This window comes from Anomaloglossus baeobatrachus, chromosome 8 (assembly GCF_048569485.1).
Source record: "Anomaloglossus baeobatrachus isolate aAnoBae1 chromosome 8, aAnoBae1.hap1, whole genome shotgun sequence".
NCBI classification, from domain to species: domain Eukaryota; kingdom Metazoa; phylum Chordata; class Amphibia; order Anura; family Aromobatidae; genus Anomaloglossus; species Anomaloglossus baeobatrachus.
In genome coordinates, this window is record NC_134360.1 from 89132861 (window position 1) to 89155538 (window position 22678).

Consider the following 22678-nt stretch of genomic DNA (forward strand, 5'->3'; position numbering starts at 1 on the left):
GGTGACTGCATCAGGTGATCCATCGCCAGGTCCTGCATCCATCAAAGGTGTCCCGGCCGTCTGCACACAGCTGGAGCGGCGATACCGGGAGAGCAGCTGGGAGCGGGCATGGCACCGGGAGTCTGCAGACAGGTGAGTATGAATTTTTTTTTTCTACTGTTCACTTTTGTTTTCGCAGCCGCTTCCACCTCCCGCCCGAACATGGCGCCGCACGGCAGCATACATGCACAGGACCGGAGGTGGAAGCGGCGGTGACGGTACCGGGAGGATTCACGCTTCTGTATTTACTGACAGAAGGAATCCTTTTCCTGTACATGTCACTTTACTACCCACCTCCTGCGTTTATAGCTGCGTTTTTGGTCTTAGAAACGCACCAAAACGCAGCTATTTGCGTTTCTCATTGCGTCTTTCAACATCCCATTGCACTCAATGGATGAAAAGCGCAGTGAAAAACGCGGGAATAATTGACATGCTGCGTTTTTGTGGCACCACAAAAACGCAGCTGGAAAAAAACGCTGTGTGCAGACAGCAAAAATGAAAACTCATAGACTTTGCTGGGGAAGCAAAGTCATGCAGTTTTCTGAGCAAAAACGCACCCGAAAACTGCGCAAAAACGCCGCGAAAAACGCACTGTGTGAACTTACCCTTATAGTGTAATTTATTTTTACAGACATTGTGTATTGGCCTGTTAATGAGGATAGTAAAGACTGGACTAGATATCAGAGGCAATGTCCTAACATGTGATCTATTTACTAACCATATCCCAGCTATGAGGTAACTGTCTGCACCAGTAAGGTCCACAATTGTCCGATTTCCTTCTCCAGGTGCTGGAGGACTCTAGAGCTGTTCTGATTGCGGCAGGAGTCCAGCCTGATGGCCCATTCCCTGTGGATGAGAAGATTAAAGATGGTGAGAGATACATGGTGACAATTGGTTCATTTGTCAATTAGATATCATTCATTATATGAAGCTGAGAACGTTTTTTTTTTTTGTTTTTTTTTTTTTTACTCTTGTGAGTGTCCAACTGATTGTAAAATATTCCTAAAGGGAGCTTGTCATGTCACAATAATGCCGCTGTACTGAAAGCCACGGCTTTATTCCTCTGGCTTTCAGTCATTGAGGTGCAGCTGGAGCAGCTTCATTCTCCGCTCAGCACATTCATACACTCACAGAAGATGTAAGCTTATATTTTTATTACATCACATTGATCCCACTGTGAAGTCCAACAAGTTCCCACAATCAGCATTTGATGAGATTTTGATGTTGCAAATGTAGAACTTTTTCACCAATTAACTAAATTAGGTTATTAAATTACTTGCATTTTACATGCAGTCTTCTTTTCGTATGTCCTGTTGTAAATAAAGCTGCTTTTTGTTTTGGATAATTCTTGTTGTTTCAGTTTGATAAAACTTTATTTAAATCTTATGCGGATAACATACTGTGTTATGTTTTACTGTGTGTATGTGATATGTGTATATGTCATATTGACTGACTGACTGTCACTCACTGACTGACTGTCTCACTCACTGACTCACTGACTGACTGACTGTCTCACTCACTGACTGTCTCACTCACTCACTGTCTCACTCACTCACTGACTAACTCACTCACTGACTGACCATCTCAATGACTGACTGTCTCACTCACTCTCACTCACTCACTGACTGTCTCACTCACTGTGTCACTCACTCACTGACTGACACACTGTCTCACTCACTGACTGTCTCACTCACTGACTGTCTCACTCACTGACTGACTCAATCACTCAGTGACTGACTCACTCAATTACTCACTCACTGACTGACTCATACAGTATATGACCAATCTAATGAGATGACTCTGCTGCACCACCCCAAGCCTGCACTGCAAACTGCAAAACAGAACCGTATAAAACAGGAAGTGTCTGTCCTTTGTGTGTGCTACCAGAATGAAAAATAGGACCACTGCGTTTATATAGAGGACGACATTAAAAATATTGAATTATTATTTTTTTTTCAATCTGTTTGTTTTTTGTGCTTTTATAATGTGGTTGAAATAAAGTGATTTTTGATCCACTCGCTGTAATAATTCTTACACTTTGGCAGTGTTAGTGTTAGACCTGACAGTTATCTTCTCTTTCCCGTCTTCTTTATGTAACACGGATGCAGCCTATTCACACACTGTGGAGAATTCTGCATTCTTCGGTGATGTCGTTCTCCGTTTCCCTAAGATCGTTCACCATTACTTTGATCGAAATTCCAACTGGAATAACCTGATTCGGTGGGGCATCGGCTTTTGTAACCTGAGTGGCATCTTCAATGACGGTCCACATTCTCAGCTTCTTGGCCTGGTATGTCTTCATCTTCTACCATGACATACTATGTGGGTTCATGCATGTAGATGTGCCATGTGTGATTTCTTCTAAACTGTGAACCTCAGCACTGTGATTTCAGCTCTGAATTCGCATTAAAGTTGTTCCCCTGTCTTCCATCCTGCATAATACGCTCCTTGTGCCAGACAATGTGAATAATATTTGTGAGTTGTATTACATTTAGCTGTGTGCAGGTCCCATTGCTGTGCTTTTGGGTGTACATAGGCTGTTACTTACAGCAACAAGAGAACAACACTCTTTACTTGCCCAGGATAAAGGATTTAATGCACTGACAGGATGCCGCAAAGCCCCCCAATAAAGATGGAGGCAACACAGGTGCAAAACACTGATGGAGCAACCACTCACATACTACCACTCCATGGAGGGGGTGATTGCTTGATGACAAAATTGCACACAAAATAGACTTGAATGGGGCGCCGTTCATACAAGTAGGTGCACAGTGTGTGGTTAGAAGCCTATTAGTTACGCCCATACTGTTAGACTAGGCGGGCTGCCCAGCACTATATAAGTGCACTACACAGGAATGGAGACCCCAGTTTACAAGGCCTACATTAAAGGGCCTTGCTACATCCTGTATAAAGATAAGAGCAAAAAAAAAATATATGAAATATACTGTGCACCTACATGTGTGAACGGCGTATATTGTTGCTCTATCATCAGTGTTTTGCTCCTGTGTTGCCTCCATCTTTATTGGGGGGCTTTGCTGCATCCTGTCAGTGCATTAGATCCTTTGGCCTGTGCAGGTAAAGACTGCTGACCTCTTGTTGCTGTAAAGAATTGTTGAATTTTTGGGGAAATTTATATTTTCTCTTTTGTTGCTTTTTTTTTTGTGTATAGGCTGCATATAACCTTTCTGACTATTTCCCGGGATGACCATTTACTTCTTATTTTAGATGTCTCAGGAGCTGGGCATCAGTGAAAAATCTCCGGATTATCGAAATCCTTTTAGAACTGAAAATATGGAAGTAAGTTTATTTTCTCTGTTATGTTATGTCGATTTTACACTGTATTTATTCTTCTTAAATAAATGCATGGGACAATGCACAATACACAATCAGTTTTTGTGAAATTTCCTCCCGCTATAGACTGATCACAGGAGGTAGGGGCTCAACAATAGTGTTATCAAGTCATAATAAAGTTTCTATTGAATTGACTGTTTTTTTTATGCACGGATACAGCGTGTTCTGCAGTGAGATCCACTCTTTATAATCCTTCCTCATTCTGGCCGATATACATATAATGTGGCTGCTGAATTGCTTTTCCGGTTTCAGAAAGCCCCTGTCCTCTAGCTGTAGTTTGTTGTAGAAAAACAACCTTGCTTCACTCACCCTCTCTGGGTCCAGAGCTGAGTGTCCACAGCTATTCCTGGTGTTTGTCTGCAGCCAGTCATTCAGCTCAGCGGCCATCTTCCTAGGCTGAGCTTAATGATTGGCTGCAGCACTGTCGATGTGATGTCAGCACTGCAGACAAGATCATACACCATGAGCCACGGCAGAGACTCTGTGCTGGACCCAGGGAGGGTGAGTAAAGCAGTTTGTTTGATTTTAAGACAAACTGCAGCTGGAGGATTGGAAGTGTCAAAAAACAGAAACCCCCTTTAACCTTATATTTGAAGATGTTTTTATAAACTAGACAGCACCAAGTGTTCCTGTTGTTGGCAGCTCATTAAAGGGATAGTCTGAAAGCAAACCATTTTTCTTTTACCTTCTTATCTATTTAGTCCCATAATCTAAGCTATTTTCTCATATGCTTGCTTCAAAAATGTCCTACCATTCCTAACTATACTAAGAGCCACTGTGGGTTTTTTTCTATTTCCTGTCAGATGATGATTTGAGTACCCATTTGTATGCTTGGATATTCAAAACATCATTCGGGGCAGAGGCTGTAGTCACTGTCACACCCCTGCCCCTCCCTGAAATGAAGCGTCATCAGTGGCACTCATTTTACTGTCACTGCTGTGTCCCTGAGTGTCTTCCTAGTGCAGTGTCTCAATCCTTGCCTCCAACCCCATGCATGTCTCTTCCCCCCCTCCCCCTTCACATGCGCTGTTTCTTGTACAGTATCTGCTTCCATGCCCTGCGGCGAATGAGTGGGATTGAGATTCTGCCCCCTAATGACGCTTTGAATTTCCCAGCATGCACTGGGGTACTCAAACAAATCATCATCAGACAGGGAATAGAAAAAAGAACCAAAATAGCCGTTAGATAGTGTAGTGAATGATAGGGAATTTTTAAAGGAAGTATATTAGAAAATAGCTTAGATTATGGGACAAAATACATAGAAAGTTAGGAGAAATATTCTTTGCTCTTTAACACCAGTCTTGCTCTTATCTGTCTCCAAAGAGTGTCTAGTGTGCCCTGCTTGTTTTATGTAAAGGCAGAAGAAGCAAATGTCCACATTATGTCTTGCAGTGCTGCTTGCGATATGTGCATCGAAATGATCTGAAACCGGTCTTAAACTTGTCCATCGGTTCCCAGTAACCTGACAGGAGGCCAGATCTGTGTTCACTTGTCAGCCATGCCTTTTTTTTCCTGCTTTATGGAATAGTGCCAGAGTGTGCTTTTTGTGATGCCTTCTATAATGCACTGTAATACTACTGTATTGCAATCAGGGCTGTGGAGTCGGTAAGCCAAACCTTCGACTCCTACTCAGACTCCGACTCCTCAATTTCCCTTGCACCGACTCCGACTCCACGACTCCGACTCCCACATATATATTGCTTATAGTTAAGTGAAAAATGTATTGTAGTACAATGTGAACATCAGACATTTAATCATTTTTATGATACAATAATCAAGATATTTAGATAGAACATAAAATATATTTATTGGAATACAACTTAAGAACACAAAAAACTGTAATAAACTGTAAATATGTAATACAATATGTATTACATATTTACAATTTATTACAGTTTTTTGTGTTCTAAACTTGTATTCCAATATTTTATGTTCTATCTAAATATCTTGATTATTGTATCATAAAAATGATTAAATGTCTAATGTTCACATTGTACTACAATAAATTTTTCACTTAAATATAAGTAATATACTAAATGTTATTTTATTATTTAGTATGTTTTTGTTGAAAACTGTTTTTTGCCACTTACATAGTGTAGTACATTGTGTAATATATAACACTATGTAATACACTATGTAAGTGGCAAAAACCGTTTTCATCAAAAATATACTAAATAACATTTGTGCAGTCTATGAATTTGTTGTAAGAAATAGAATTGCCTCCATCAGATCCTCCTTTGCAGATGACCTCAAATCTGACCTAATAATTTTAAGGCTAGAGAACAACCTCTCTACACTAACTTGGGTTGGAGGCAAAGCCGTGACCACACGGGCAACATCTCTAACAATTTCCGGGTATAAAAGGGATTGCCTCATGCACAGTCAGTTTTGATGAATGGTTGAATTTTTCTATTTCTTTGAGAGCAAGTGAAATATTTTACTGAAATCTGGTCAATCTGCTGCTATAGGAGACGGAGTGAAATCTTTTTCCTTGCGGCAATGCTTTGCCTGCTCCATGTCATCCAAATACTTGTCAAAGTTAAACTCCTCATCTGATGAGGTGAAGATATGGCAGCAGTAGCACAGTCAGGCCCCAAGTCCTCTTCCGCCTGGCAGTCCTGTAGCCGCTCATCCTAACTGCTACCTCACTCAAAGCTTCTTTTCCTTTAGTAAGCTGTTGATCATCAAGCAGTATACGATGACTTGGGGCCACATAAACAGCTACCAGAAGAATTTTAGTTTCCAATAGCTGTGTCTCTCAGTTTCATTGAAGCAGAAATGCCATCTGCGATCAAACCTCCTCTTTGGGACAGGCAAAATAGCAAGTTCTTCCACTCCCTTATGAAAATGCCAGGAGTTAAATCCTCAGCTTGTAATTTTTAAGTCACAGTAAATGGGTGATTAAGCAATTCCTTCAATACAGCCACCTGTGTCCATTGACCTTCATTTAAGGTTACTTGAGGGTTCACCTATCTATAAGAAATGATTTTAGTTCAAGCAATCGCTCAGTCATTAAATAAGTGCTGCCCCATTGAGTGGCTTGATCAACAATTGCCCCTTTCCCAGCACGTCTCTTCAAGATGGAATCAATTTTAGGGGTTCTGGCGGCAATAACCAGTTTCCTCACTTTTCCAATCAGATTTCCAGCATGTCCGCCCAGTTTCACACATCCGGCTTTTCGCCGGTTTGGCGGATGTGGCGCACTCCAGTACAGTACAGTGGCAGCGCCGCAACTTCCGGGTCACATGACAGCATGTGACCGGTGTTTGTCGCGCTGCCACTGTACTGGATACACTGTACTGGAGTGCGCCGCATCCGCCAAAATGGCGAAAAACCGGATGTGTGAAATCGGGGTCCCTCTTGCAGACTATCTCTTATTGCCAGCTGCAGCGTGTGCACAACACAGCGCATGTGATGAATATGAACGTGTTTTGAAGCCTCTTCAACAAGATCATCTGTTCTTCTGTTGTAATATCTGTTTGTTCCTCAGTGACATGAACAGCGCTGTGGCCTTCCATCTCACACATACTGAATCCTACATTTTCTTCTAGATGTTGTTCATTACTCTCATTCATTAGTTTAATTGTACTTATGTGTGAAGCATTGTCCGTTACAATAGCAAGAACCTGTTCTTTTTTGAGTTCGTAATCTTGCAGAACTTTTTCCACTAAGGCCTGGAGAAACTGGCTGGTGTGATGACTTTTAGTATCTGTTACTGCCAGTGTCTTGGTAACAATTTCTTTCTTGTCACAAACATATCGAACATTGATGGCAAAATAATTCAGTGAAATGCAGTGTCTCTGGGCATCCCAGCAAAGGCAATGGGTTTCAAAATAGGACATTCAGACACAGCGTTTTGTGAGGATCCGTTTTTGCGCTCAAAAACATATCCTCACAGAGAATGAGCCTGTCAGTTTGTGGTGTTTTTCTAATCTGCTTTTGCTATTGAAAGCATTATTTATGAGCTCAGAAACCTTTCAGGTGATGCGTTTTTTTAAAAAGCTGATCTGCTTTTGCAGCTAAAAAACGTATCCTTAAAAAACGCAGCAAAAACGCTGTGTGTGAATATAGCCTTAGATCAGGAATAGAACAGCCATTTATAGGACATTTCAGAACTTTCCCAAATTCCTATGAAAAAATATTCAGCACATTCTGCATTGCACTACTGTCCCCAATTTATTATATATTTTAGGAGTCGGAGTCGGTGCATTTTATACCGACTCCGACTCCGACTCCACCAAAATGAGCTCCGACTCCACAACTCCGACTCCACAGCCCTGATTGCAGTGTATCACGCCTGTCAGTGTTACTTACACATCGGCATGTGATTACTGCTGTCGGGGTTCTGCTGAGGTCACAGACATATTTTAAGACCAGAGGACTGTGCAGAGGCACCCACTTATTAAAAAAAAACAATAAAAACAAACAATTGAAACAGGCTCACTAATATTTCTTAAAGAGAAACACGGATTGAATCATCTTTTTTATTTTTCTCTGGACACTATGGGGACATAAATGTACAGATTTGTAATTGCCTCTATAATGCCCTACAGCATTACTGATTTACAGTGGATTATCCATGTCAATATTTCCCAGTCAACCACTTACCACCATAGCAATCTATGCTGCTGAAGTGACAGAGCCCCCTACCCACTGTGACAGCATTAAAGGGCTAGGCCCATCTCCAAGATCCTATCCCAATTTGTAGAAGGTGTAATAATATTAGCAAACACCCCCAATTAGAAATGTAGTATAGTTCTCCTGATATAGCCATGTCTCTTACCTCATGTGCAGGGCATTGTAGCTTAGGTATGCATGGTTATGAGCAACTAACTAACTGTCACTATATGAGTGGATGTAACGATGGATACCTAAGCTGACATGGCAAAATTAGGCGAAGACATGGCTAATTCAGGAGAACTATATACATTTCTAATTGGAGGTAGTTGCTAATATTAGTATTATTATTACACTACTACATATTGGATAGGATCTTGGAGATGGGAATACCCCTTTAAGGTGCACCCAAAAATGAAATTGCCTTCTGTAATGTATTCAAGTCCAACTCGTTTTTAGTTTTCATCAGGTGAGTTGACGCCTATTGACTTATATGCCTGGAGTTTTCGCATCTCAGCAACAAACAACACAAAACACAATGTGAAAGTCACCTTAATAATATGCTCTTGATGCCTATACATACCTACATACTGTAGTGCAGGAAACCAGGCGGAGTCCACTAAACATAGGTCAGAGACACCCAAGTACAACTATGCACTGAATGTGTCACCAACAACAAACTTAAAGGGAACCTGTCAGGTGCAATATTCCCCCAGAACCACAAGGAGTTCTGGGTGCACATTGCTAATCCCTGCCTAATCGTCTCTGTATTTAGTAGCATAAATAAAGGGATCTTTATAAAATGTATTTCTAAAGATCCTTGATCATATGCTAATGAGCACGGGGACTAGTCACAACGGCATTAGTTCCTTCGCTCATTCTGCACTCTTTGCATGGTAGCACGCCCAGAGGGGCCTACTAACATGCTATTCAATGCCAGCGTCATCAGCAATGACACGCTTACCTTTGTCAGCTGTCACCACTGTTCAGAAGTCCCGAAACGAGTTATATCTGACATGATATTTGATATGGAATGAAAATATGAAATAAAATATTCATCAGGAAACTACAAGAAAGAATGATCTATTGTGAGTGCCAGTATTTTGGATTTTTTTATGAAGGGACTTCTGAAGCATTTTGAAGGCACCACCTGTTGGAAGTGCTCCCTGGATTTGTCTAACATTCAGTCTCAAATCACTGACAGTCTGAGATAGGTTTTGCTCAAGAATATCACTGTATTACGCACTATCCATCTTACCCTTGACTTGGCCATTTTCCTGTCCCTGCTGCTGAAAACACACCACAACATCATGCTGCCACCACCATGTTTCACTGTGGGGATGGTGTTCCTGGGGTAATGACCTGTGTTGGTTTGGTGCACACATAATAATTACCTTGGTAGCCAAAATTTTGGTATCATTTTTGGTCTCATCTGACCACAGCACCCTCCTCCATACATTTGGGGAGTCTCCCACATGTCTTTTGGTAAAATGAAAATGAGCCTTACATTTTTTAGCTCTAACTAAAGGCTTTTATTCTGTCCACTCATCCCGAAAGGCCGGCTCTATAAAGTGTACGGCTTATTGTGGTCGTGTGGACAGATAATCCAGTCTCTGCTGCCTCTGTGATTAATGCCCTCCTGGCCCGGGCTGAGAGTTTGGTGGGTGGCCCTCTATTGGCAGGTTTGTTGTGGTGCCAGGTTCTTTTCATTTGATGATAATGGATGTGATGATTCTCTGGGGGATCATCAGAGATTGGGATATTTTTTTAGAACCCAACTCTGACTTGTTCTTCTCACCACTTTGTCTCTGACGTATTTGAAGATGTCATTGTCCTTCATGGTGTTTGGTTAGTGGTGCCTCTTGCTTAGTGGTGTTGCAGCCCCTGTAGCCTTTTATAAAAGGTGTCTATATACTTACAGACCACAGAACACTTAGATTGTACATAGGTGGACTTCCTGAGAAGCCGCATGCAGCCCACGGACCCCTTGTTTGAGACCCCTGGTCTACATCGAGAGTCCAGCACTCACGTAGCATCTTCCTTAATCATGGGGAGAGCGCTCGTCTCACTGGGGACTGACAGCTGCCAAAAAGAAAAGGGCTCCTGAATCCAGGCTACATAGTAAGCCAGGCCTAATTTTCACTCCAAAGCGCTGTGCAAGGTGCAAAAGTCACTAAATTGTAGAACAAATCAATGTGATGTACGTCAGAGATTACATAATTTTAGTCTAAAAGTCCCCCATATAAGGTGCAAATACATTGATACATTTGGCCCATAGTTTCTTAGAAAAGATGTGTAACCCAGAAAATGGTTTGATCATTCTGTAATTGTGGATTTGTTTTTTCTTAGTTTTTACCCAATACAGATGCCTTTCAGAAAGCATTAAAAGAAGAGGAGAAACGACGACGTAAGGAAGAGAAACGAAAGGAGATCAGGAAAGGTCCTCGGATCACACGATCTCGCTCAGAGTTATAACGCTGGGTTGTGTGTGTCGTGGAGGAAGCCTTATAGAACAACACATGTGCCAACCTGACTCCTGTCTGAACCAAGATATGACAAAAACTGCTCTAATGCTGGATTTGAACACCAGTAGACGATGCACCACTGGATCTGTGCCCCTGTGAGCCAAGAACTCTGTATATGAATTATCAGCAAGGTTTATTATTTTACTCACAAGATAATTTCACCTGTCAAATTGCTTCAAGGAATATCTGAAAGAGTCAAGCTTATTTATGGTGTTGACCTGCCTTAAGCCCCCATACACTTTAGACTAATGTAGGCTGGACCCATCAATAATGACTGGTTTCACCAGCAATCTAACGTGTATGGGGGCCCCGGACAAGACTGTCGGGGAATGAAGGATCCGACATGTCCCATGTCAGACGGCTGATCCTTTCCTTTTTCAGGAGATTCTGCCACTAGATATGTTTGGCAACAGCTCTCTTCTAGAGAACTTAGGAACGCTCGGCTGAGTGACTGTCTCTTTATATGGGAGAGTCCAGTGTTCATTTGACAGCCATCTACTGTGTATGGAGGCTCAAGGCCAGTGCCAGGGGTCACACTAAGTTAGTTTTATACCATTTGCCAATGTGAGACATACGAGTTGTACCATGATAAGGCCACATACTGCATTATAGAAATTGTGGCAAAACATCAACAAAGCTGCTATGTGTGAATGTGATCATAGGATGTAGGCACATCTGGTTAAATCATGTTTTGACTTTGGTGCAAAAAACAAAAACCCAGATTTTGTTTTTACGATGAGCACAATTTATCTGCAGTTTGTGAATACACCCTTAACCCCTTAACGACCCATGACGTACTGAATACGTCATGGATCGTGTGCCGGTAAGCCCCGCCCCCTGCCGCCGGTCGGCGGCGGCGAGACGCGCACATATCAGCTGTTATCAACAGCTGATATGTGTGCCTGCTAGCCGCGGGTGGAATCACTTCCACCCGCGGCCATTAACCCCTTACATTTCGCTGCCAAAGTCTTGGCAGCGATATGTATATGGGCGCCGCCATGACAGTGACTTACCCCGCCCCCGCCGGAAGTCACGTGACATGATCACGTGACTTTCGGCGGTTGCCATGGTAGCACAGGGTCATGTGATGACGCCTGTGGCTAACATGACTCACTTTCTCTCAATGCCGGAATACAGCCGGCATTGAAAGTGAAGCAGCAAATCTGCAGTTCTCAGCTCTGTAGCTGAGATCTGCAGATAGTGCAGAGCGATCGGATTGCTGATCGCAATAGCCCCTTAGGGGGACTAGTAAAATAAAAAAAAAAGTAAAAAAAAAAAGTTTTAAAAAATTAAAAAAAAATAAAAAAACCTAAAAGTTCAAATCACCCCCCTTTCACCCCATTGAAAATTAAAGGGTTAAAAAAATAAAAAATACACACATATTTGGTATCGCCACGTTCAGAAATGCCCGATCTATCAAAATATAAAATCAATGAATCTGATCAGTAAACGGCGTAGCGGCAAAAAAATTCCAAACGCCAAAATTACGTTTTTTGGTCGCCGCAAATTTTGCGCAAAATGCAATAACAGGCGATCAAAACGTAGCATCTGTGCAAAAATGGTACCGTTAAGAACGTCAGGTCGAGACGCAAAAAATAAGCCATCACTGAGCCTCAGATCCTGAAAAATGAGAACGCTACGGGTTTTGGAAAATGGCGCAAAACGTGCGCCACGTTTTTCGGACAAGCTTGTGAATTTTTTTTAACCCCTTAGATACAAGTAAACCTATACATGTTTGGTGTCTATAAACTCGCACCGACCTGAGGCATCATACCCACACATCAGTTTTACCATATAGTGAACACGGTGAATAAAATATCCCAAAAACTATTGTACAATCCCACTTTTTTTGCAATTTTTCCACACTTGGAATTTTTTTGCTGTTCTCCAGTACACTATATGGCAAACCTTATGGTTTCATTTAAAAGTACAACTCGTCTTGCAAAAAACAAGCCCTCATATGGCAAGATTGATGGAAAAATAAAAAAGTTACGCCTCTCGGAAGAAGGGGAGCAAAAAACAAAAACGCAAAAACGGAACGTGCCCGGGGGCTGAAGGGGTTAAAGGGTTCGCCAATGAGACACATTACCTATCCTGTTGATAGGTGATAAATCTGATTGCTGGAGCTCCCAGTGTTGCGACCCCCCCCTCCCCACAGTCACTGAACGAAGGGTACTAGTCCCCAGTTCCTCCTCACTGTGGTCAGGATTGAACTGAGCAGTGTGGTTGGATCCGACCTCTGTTGCTCCTCTCAGTGTAATAATGGAGATAGCAGAGTACAGCACTCGGATAGACATGAACAACATTGATTAAGCGCCATGGTGCCGTGCTGTTCACTGCCGACCACAGAGAGGAGGAATGGGGGAATAGGAACCTGTGCGCTAGTGATTAGTGGTGTCTCTACAGTGGGGCTCCCAGCAATCGGCCTACAGGAGATAAATGTCTAAGCTCACACGACTGAATTTTTAGTTTGAGTGCTGTCGGTGAAGGTCAATACATGCGCAAAAAAAATCAGATTCCTAATGGAGCCACCGTACACCATCTGATTTTCTCACAATTCTTTAGCAGAGAAAACTATTTTATCTTGTGAATTTTTCTACTGTATAAAACAGATTGCAGACGGATGACAAATGAGAGAAAAATTGTCCAAATTTTCTGAATGAAACCCAGATGATTTTTATACAGCGTGTCCACCCATATCCTGTCCACCGCCATTAACTTGAGAACGGCGACAGCTATAGGCATAGAAGTGGTGTCTAGGTATAGTAAAGTAGCCATGCGCTATGCAATGAAACCACCTATAGCCCCACCTGGTGGAAAACAACGGAGTTAGCATTTTTATCTCGAAAACGAAATGAGATAGAGAAAAAAAGTGAATTACAAAGTTGTAGGGCATCATGAATTCAATACGAATCGACACCTTGCATACAGAAATGCTATGATTAGAACGTGTAAAACTCACAAGGCTGTGGATGTGAAGCGATACCTCATGGAGACTATCCTACAAGTCATTGGGTATGGTGGCTGCGTGGAGTGGCCTCCACGCTCACCTGACCTGACCCCATTGGACTTCTTTGTGTGAGGTCACATCAAACATCAGGTGTATGCGAGCCCTCCACCAACATTACAGGACCTACGGCGACATATTACAGATGCTTGTGCAAACGTGTCACCTACCATATTGCACAACGTGCAGCAAGATACAGTATGCTGTCCAGAGTCCAGATGTGTATTGCAGCTGACGGTGGCCACTTTGAGTATCAAAGTTAAATGAGCGCCATATGCGTGACCAGCATTCAATGTTTTGGGGGGGTCATGGGTTTCATATCATAGCATTTCTGTATGCAAGGTGTCGATTCGTATTGAATTGATGATGCCCTACAATTTTTTTAATTCACTTTTTTTTCTCTATCGCGTTCCGTTTTCGAGATAAAAATGCAAACTCCGTTGTTTTCCACCAGGTGGCGCTATAGGTGGTTTCATTGCGTAACGCATGGCTACTTTACTATACCTAGACACCACTTCTATGCCTATAGCTGCCGCCGTTCTCAAGTTAATGGCGGTGGACAGGATATGGGTGGACACACTACACTTATCTCACCTTAACCAAACTGTGTTAGAAAACTCCTTTTTACTTTTGCAAGTGCAAGATTTGCTGTCTTTATCTGACACGATTTGTATTGTTCTCTGCAGCAAACATCAGCAAAGGGCTTAGATAGCAATTACCAAATAAAAGTGGAATTCTTTCTTTTAGCTGCAATTTAAATATGTTAATGTCCTAAAGTGATGCAGGAGACATTAGGGTTTGTACACAGAGGTTATTTATTTATTTTTTGGGGGAGCAGTTCAAAAATAATTTGTTTTTAGATTGAAACCATCTAAAAAATACTCCTTCTTTGGGAGTTTTCAGTTTACTTAAAGGGAACCTGTCAGCAGGTTTTTGCTACCTCATGTGAGAGCAGCATGATATGGAGAAAAGATTCTGAATCTAACGATGTATCACTTAGATTACTGAGTGTAGCTGTTCTGACACAGGGAAAGATATTATTTTTTACATGTAGCAGAGCTCTGGGAGCTGCCTCCTCTCACACCAGGCTTTTAGTGTACCTATCTATAGACAGAAGCTGCTAATCACAGAGTGGGGCAGAGTTGAATTACAGCTCACTGCTGCTGAGACCCACTAATGATAAAGCTAAGAGGCTTAAACTAAAATTGCAGGTAAGCAAAAACACATGTTAACTCTTACAGTATGCTGGCTTCAGATTACATAGCAAATATGTCCCAACAGAGTCCCTTTAAGTAGTTTTGAAGCATTTTGAAAGTGTTTTTGTAGCCTTCGTATTGGTCGGTTCTTAGTTTACAGCGGATTGCGTAGAAGTATGCCCTTTTTTATTTGCCCACCAGACATTTATCGAGATCTGAAGCAAAACAAAAAAGCTAACAAATCTAAAAATCTGAACAGCAAAGTGGTTTTTACAATAGAAATACTTAGACAAGACTCTTCCTATTCAACTGTTCAGGCGTTACTTTGAAGCATGCCCGCTTCTGAAACACTTGGTGAACGCGTGCCCTTAGATATCCTGTGGTTTCTTCTTCGGTTAGTTTTATAGGTAGTACTAATAAATTTAACTGGGACGGATCACCTCCTGGGGTAGAACAAGCTGAGATTTGGCCGGAGATTATCGCCTGATTTACACCTCACCGCTTCACTGCTCATCTGGATGCAGAAGCCAAGCAGTTCCCCATGTTTGTGATTCTTTGGCTTATTTCGGCCAGATCTAAGCACTGGGCTTCTGCTATATAGAATTGGACGCCATTTAATGTATGCCCTAGAGATGACTTCACCAGACTTTTTGCTCTCACTGCTAAAACAAGAGTAAAACCTGTGTTTTAGAATTTAATCTACTACAACTTTTTCTCAGAATTTATAGTTCCTCATTAAGGTGCCCACATACACTTAAAAGGGATCTAAGCGTTCAGCAGACAGCTTTTTCTCCCAGTGCCCCTTATACACAACATGCATGATCAGGTAAGCCGAGTGTGCATATGTCTTCACTGAGGAAAGGGCTGTAATCCCCTGCTAGGAAGCCCTAATGGCAGAGGCTCACTTCCCTGGGAATACAAGATTTGAATGTTAAAATTCAACATATTTAACCCTTCTTTGACCCAATATAATCTGAGTGCAGACTCTTCCAGCCCGCAAACACTTAAAGCTATAAGACAATATGATAGGAGGATTATATGTGAATTGGTAAAAGAGATGGAAGCTGTGGCATTCCTCCGATTTTTAGGATTCTGTTCTCAGGTGAAGGGACAGGTTCGGTTTTTATTCTATAAGTAAGCTGCTATTCAATCAGTTTAGTAATATTGTAGCGCTATACGTTTACATTTACATATCTTGTCGTAACCTCCTGATCACTGTATCTTCCTCCTCCCTTCGTCCCCAAAATGGATAACAGCAATATGAATATTCACGAGATGCAGCACAATCCGTTATCTTGTGTGAGGTAATGCTAAAACATATAAAAATAGGGACTGAACCTACAACTTCAATGATTTCCCAGAAAACATGTTAATTTATGCCCAATGAGAGTTTTTTCTGTAAGGTATTTTGACTGTTCCCATAGTAAGGAACATCTATTTATGATAGAAATTTTCAGAATAATATTAAAGAAGTTGTTCATTTTTTTTTTGTACATACAACGAAGCCTGGGGTCTGCCAGATTCTCACTTCTGATGGCAAGACAATATATACACTTTACTGAAAAGTCCATTATATTGTATCAAACAAAATATTGGTTAACTTGACATACTGGGGATGCTTTTGACTTTTGCCCTGAGTCTCCATGTTTGGGAATCTCCTATATCGGCAGAATGGAGGGTCTCCTGAACCTTGTGATGGAGTAGATCAGGAGCAGAGGTGGCCATACATATCCGTCCCTCTTCCTTATAGTTTGTGGGAGAAGCAGACTACATGCGTATGTTTGAAATATATGGTGTCCTCCTTTCTGGAGGGTGAAGGGTGGAGAAGAGGAACCCTGTTTTTATAATAGATGCAGGTTCCACTTTCAGAACTTAGCTGATTAGACATTTATGACATATACTTTTGAGTTCAGTGTAAGCTTTATGATGAATTTAAGAAATGGGTCAAGCTGACATTGTGTTCCTCAGACAAAAGAAGGTTGTGGATCCCGATTTAACGGGCTGTAAGGCCTCATTCAGACACTAGGTTTTTTGACGTACAAGGAAAATGGACTGAGTTTCGTCAGTTATTGTCATCAGAGTTTCATCAGCTTTTTCACTAACAGGAATAAAAAAGTTTCTCCTCCATCTATCAGTTAGTGAGAAATGGACGGCACACGGATGGCTTTCAATGCTGTCAGATTTTTTCACTGACCCATAGAGTTGGATATGACACATGATCAATATCGGACATGTCTCCATGATTTTGCGCTGACCACTCAGTCCTCATAAAATTACTAACATGTGAGCAGCCACACAGAATATCACAGATATAAGTGCTAGCCGTGAAAAAAGCAGAGAACACTCAACTGTGAAAAACTGAGCCCTAAAATGTGCTACGAGACGCGCTGGGGACCCCCGTATGCCGACAGGGAACAGGAGGTCTGCACAGTCATTGAATAATGAAGACTAAAGCACCAATTTTTATTTTTTTTTAAATTAAGTTGAAATATCATTTTGTTTTTTAAATATAGTACTATGTACAAACGGCCAAATAATCCACCGTTAGAAGGATCTCCACTCAACGCACAATGTGCAGTAGGGATTCGTCCAAATAAGGCATAAAACTCAACAGAAAAAAAGCTGCTGCTGATCTCTGCCAAGGATTTGAGGCAAATCTAAACCATAAAGTGACACCGTATGTAAATTATTCCTACATGGTATTGTTGAGATTTAGTAAAACCTCATACTGATACTGTAATACAATGCAGATATTTCTGCTCAAACAATCTGCAGCGTATCAGCCCTGTGTGCACATATCCGAATGCTGTTCATAGTTTGGCCATTGGTATCATGGATATGGTTGAAAAGAACAGATGTCAGAGCAAAGAGGGATCAGGCATATTGGACGTAAACGTGCTGTCAGAGGGGTCTCCCGCTTGAATTAAACATGTATGCTCAGCTCAGCTGATCATGCAAGTGTCCTTTAATCCAACAGTTCTTCATGCTTATGGCCAAAAGAAGGCAGCCAATCATAAGTGCAGTTTGTTTTTTTAATTTTTATCGGCAATTGAGACTTGTCAGGCCCAATCCTATATGTACAGTGTGATCTCTTCAGTATCTGACTGCAATTTTATGTTGATGGATGAATGGGCGAAAAGCTTGAACCCAACATAGGTTTGGCAGTTTTTGGAATATTTATGGAATTATCATTTTTAACATATTATTATTGGATTCTGGCGTACAGCAGTGAAGGCGACCAAAACGCTGTCGGTGCTGCCCAAAGCCAGCAGTAACATTGCCGCTGTCCAGGGCAGGCGGTAAAAAGGAAAGAAATGACCGGATTGCTTTCTGGATCGATAAAATCTGCTCTACCTGGGGTCTGTGCTGCAATTTTCTAACAAGCAATGGGTTACAAAGTTTTTGAGACCCGGCAAATTGTGAGTAAATATCTTTGTGACGTTATGTAAAAGAGAGAAATGAAAAAAAGCACAGTGTGCATATACTTGGTGATATTTTGGTAAATTACTATAATTGTATTTATTCACAATGTTGTTTTCATCTGTATTGTGCAGTTACAATTGTGTAAAGAAAAAAAATAAATCTTTAACGAGTGCTGGTTTATTCATATCCCATGTGGAGATTCATTACACTTCTCCGTCTTTTTAGTTGCTATCATTTCAATGTGTTCCCTTGAAAACTAATACATTGAAAAAATGTAACGAATAGCGATAATCTGCCAAGGTGATTACATTACAGATCAGGTAATACAGTGTGGCCCAAAGTAGGTATATACAGTTGTATCCGTGAAATGTATCCCAACAGATTGAGTGAAAACACCTCTAAACACTCTTTACTCCCAGAAGTGCATCTTCCATCTACATTGCAACATTCCTTGACCCTATGACGCACCGTATGACAATACCGGTCTGCATCAATGTCCATAAATACTTGCAAGATTAACCGTTTTGAAATTAATCTGTCAGCAGGTTTTTGATATGTAATCTGAGAGCAGCATAGACCCTGATGTGTCACTTATTAGGCTTTGTGTTCTTGTTTCAATATCATCCGTGTTTCATCAGCAAGAGATTATCACTGCAGAACTAGGCGACTACAAGGCAGGAAACAATGTAACCATTTCCTCACTACTAATTAGCAGCTTTCTGCCCATTCACAGTATTCACAAATATGCCAGTGAGTCTGGATAGGGTAGATCTGCAGAAGAGAAAGCATTGATTATATTAATCAACGTGGCAGCATGCAGATCAACAAGTGACACCTACACTGTGTGCAGACTTATTAGGCAAATGAGTATTTTGATCATATGATACTTTTTATGCATGTTGTCCTACTCCAAGCTGTATAGGCTTGAGAGCCAACTACCAATTAAGTAAATCATGTGATGTGCATCTCTGTAATGAGGAGGGGTGCGGTGTAATAACATCAGCACCCCATATAAGGGGTGCTTAATTATTAGGCAACTTCCTTTCCTTTGGCAAAATGGGTCAGAAGAGACCTTTGAGATGCTCTGAAAAGTCTAAAATTGTGAGATGTCTTGCAGAGGGATGCAGCAGTCATGAAATTGCCAAACTTTTGAAGCGTGATCACCGAACAATCAAGCGTTTCATGGCAAATAGCCAACAGGGTCGCAAGAAGCGTGTTGGACAAAAAAAGGCACAAAATAACTGCCCATGAATTGAGGAAAATCAAGCGTGAAGCTGCCAAGATGCCATTTGCCACCAGTTTGGCCATATTTCAGAGCTAATAAATAACAAGAGAAATAGGAGTACTAGTGCTGCAAAAATATTTTTATTGAGATAAAGACACTGTGGCAAGTAAAAAAAAACACGTTTTTTTAATTGCCACAGTGTCTTTATCTCAATAAAATAGTTTTGCAGCACTAGTACTCCTATTTCTCTTGTTATTTATGTATTTTCGGAGTATGCTCCTTGCTCTTCACTATTACTTGCTTAGAAGGGCACATTGTTTCTAATCCATATGGATATTGTTATTTATATTTCAGAGCTGCAACGTTACTAGAGTATGAGAAAGCACAAGGTGTGCCAAACTCAGGGGCATGGCCAAGGTAAGGAAGGCTAAAAAACGACCACCTTTGAACAAGAAACATAAGATAAAACGTCAAGACTGGGCAAAGAAATATCTTAAGGCTATGTGTGCACACTGCGTTTTTTTGACGCTGCGTTTTTGTGCGTTTTTGGCCGCTAAAAAATGCACAAAAACGCACCTGCGTCGAAAAAACGCGGCAAAAAACGCACGCGTTTTGCCGCGATTTGGTGCGGTTTTTTGCTGCGTTTTGCTGCGTTTTTGCTCACTGCGTCTTTATGCGTTTTTTATCAGTGAACAAAAAAAAAAGGTCTGATGTCATTTCCTTCTTCAATGTGTTCGTCATTCTCCACTAGTGTATGCAGAAGAGCAGACAGCTGCAGAACTACAAGGCTCAGCATCCTCCATCCAATAGTGTATGCAGGAGAGCAGACAGCAGCTGTCGAACTACAAGGCTCGTATAGAAGGAGGCTGTGGACAAAAAAAAGCGCAAATAGGGTCTTACCCCGATATATGTGGGGTGGGGAAGGGGGAGTAAACTCACTCACCTGATGTAGTTGTGACAGTCACAACTACTATAAGTGCATGTAAAACAAGATCCACGGCTGCAGCCACCCAGTGGCAGACATCAGAGAGCAATAGAGAAGGGTGTTCAATTGCCGCGCCAACAGATCACTCATTCAGATGATGAAGACCAATGTCACTTTATTTTCATACAGGTCTACGCGTTTCAGGAGCACCTGCTCCCTTCCTCAGGACCGTCAGGTTAAAAATAACTTTGGATTTGAAGTTATTTTTAACCTGACGGTCCTGAGGAAGGGAGCAGGTGCTCCTGAAACGCGTAGACCTGTATGAAAATAAAGTGACATTGGTCTTCATCATCTGAATGAGTGATCTGTTGGCGCGGCAATTGAACACCCTTCTCTATTGCTCTCTGATGAACTACAAGGCTCAGCATCCTCCTTCCAGGACTGTATGCAGGATTTCTTTGCCCCCCCAAACAAAAAAAATGACGTGGGCTTCGCCATATTTTTGTATGCTAGCCGGGTACAGCAGGCAGGTACGGGCTGCCCCCAACCCCCAGCTGCCTCTTTGTACCCGGCTGGGAACCAAAAATATAGGGAAGCCCTTTTTTTTTAATTATTTCATGAATTTCATGAAATAATTTAAAAAAAAAATGACGTGAGCTTCGCCCAATTTTTGAGTCCAGCCGGGTACAACTAGGCAGCTGGGGATTGGAATCCACAGTGCAGGGTGCCCATGCTTTCTGGGCACCCCCGCTGTGAATTGCAGTCCCGCAGCCACCCCAGAAAATGGCACTTTCATAGAAGCGCCATCTTCTGGCGCTGTATCCAACTCTTCCAGCTGCCCTGAAGCCGTTTGGCTAGCTAGGTAATAATGGAGTTAGGGCTAGCTGTATATTATCAGCTAGCCCTAAGCCCGAAATTCATGGTGTCACGCCAATATTAGACATGGCCACCATGAATTTCTAGTAAAGATAAAAATATTTTTCTGTGTGTTGTGTTTTTTTTTTATTAGAAATAAAACACAACACAATTAGTGACTTCATCTTTATTGAAATAAAGAATCCCCCCCTCCGCAGTAATCCTGGGTCAGAGTCCCGCGCCGTCCAATCCGGATCCAATATCATCTGATCGGTTTGCTGGAAGGCAAAGCGATCAGATGATGTCAGGTTCTAGGGGCTGAAGCACATAACACATCAGCTGATTGTATAGAAGCCGGTTATACAATCAGATGATGCATCGGTGCAAAAAAAAAAAAATAATACTCACGTCTGTGCTGATTACCGGCAGCTCCTGCAGCGATGGGGCGGGAGTCTGATCCCGTCCGATCGCTGCAGCAGCTGCCGGTAATCATGGATGAAGTCTCCTGACGCATACGCTGATACCGGCCGGGCGCCCGCGTCACCGCGATACTTACGATCAGCTGATGCGTCAGGTGACTGCATCAGGTGATCCATCGCCAGGTCCTGCATCCATCGGAGGTTTCCCGGCCGTCTGCACACAGCCGGAGCGGCGATACTGTGAGAGGAGATGGGAGCGGGCATGGCATCGGGAGTCTGCAGACAGGTGAGTATAACTTTTTTTTTTTTTTCTACTGTTAACTTTTGTTTTCGCAGCCGCTTCTACCTCCCGCCCAGACATGGCGCCGCACGGCAGCATACATGCACCGGACGGGAGATGGAAGCGACGGTGACGGTACCAGGAGGATTCACGCTTCTGTATATACCGACAGAAGGAATCCTCTTCCTGTACACGTCACTTTACTACCCACCTCCTGCATTTATGGCTGCGTATTTGGTCTTCGAAACGCACCAAAACGCAGCTATTTGCGTTTCTCATTGTATCTTTCAACATCCCATTGAACTCAATGGATGAAAAGCGCAGTGAAAAACGCGGGAATAATTGACATGCTGCGTTTTTGTGGCACCACAAAAACGCAGCTGAAAAAAAACAGATCTGTGGGGACAGCAAAAATGAAAACTCATAGACTTTGCTGGGGAAGCAAAGTCATGCAGTTTTGAGGCCAAAAACGCACCCGAAAAAAGCGCAAAAACGCCGAGAAAAACGCACTGTGTGCACATAGCCTAAGACTGATTTTTCAAAGGTTTTATGGACTGCTGAAATGAAAGTACCTCTTGATGGGCCAGATGGATGGGCCAGAGGCTAATCAGTAAAGGGCAGAGGGCTCCACTCCGACTCAGACGCCAGCAAGGTGGAGGTGGGGCACTTTTATGGGCTTGTGTCATCAAAGATAAACTTGTGGGACCTTTTCGGGTTGAGGATGGAGTGAAGCTCAACTCCCAGACCTACTGCCAGTTTCTGGAAGACAACTTCTTCAAGCAGTGGTACATGAAGAAGTCAGTATCGTTCAAGAAA

The 22678-nt window shown here is 42.1% G+C and overlaps 1 protein-coding gene across 1 annotated transcript in view; it reads left to right on the plus strand.

Annotated features, from left to right (window-relative positions):
• Positions 1-11965, plus strand: part of CCDC134 (coiled-coil domain containing 134) — a 74085-nt gene extending 62120 nt beyond the window's left edge. Inside the window, exons 4-7 of the mRNA XM_075321883.1 lie at positions 825-909; positions 2148-2329; positions 3265-3336; positions 10357-11965. Of these exons, the coding sequence (XP_075177998.1) occupies positions 825-909; positions 2148-2329; positions 3265-3336; positions 10357-10482 (465 nt within the window). The 3' untranslated portion in view covers positions 10483-11965. The remainder of the gene's footprint in view (positions 1-824; positions 910-2147; positions 2330-3264; positions 3337-10356) is intronic.
• The last annotated feature ends 10713 nt before the right edge of the window (positions 11966-22678 follow it).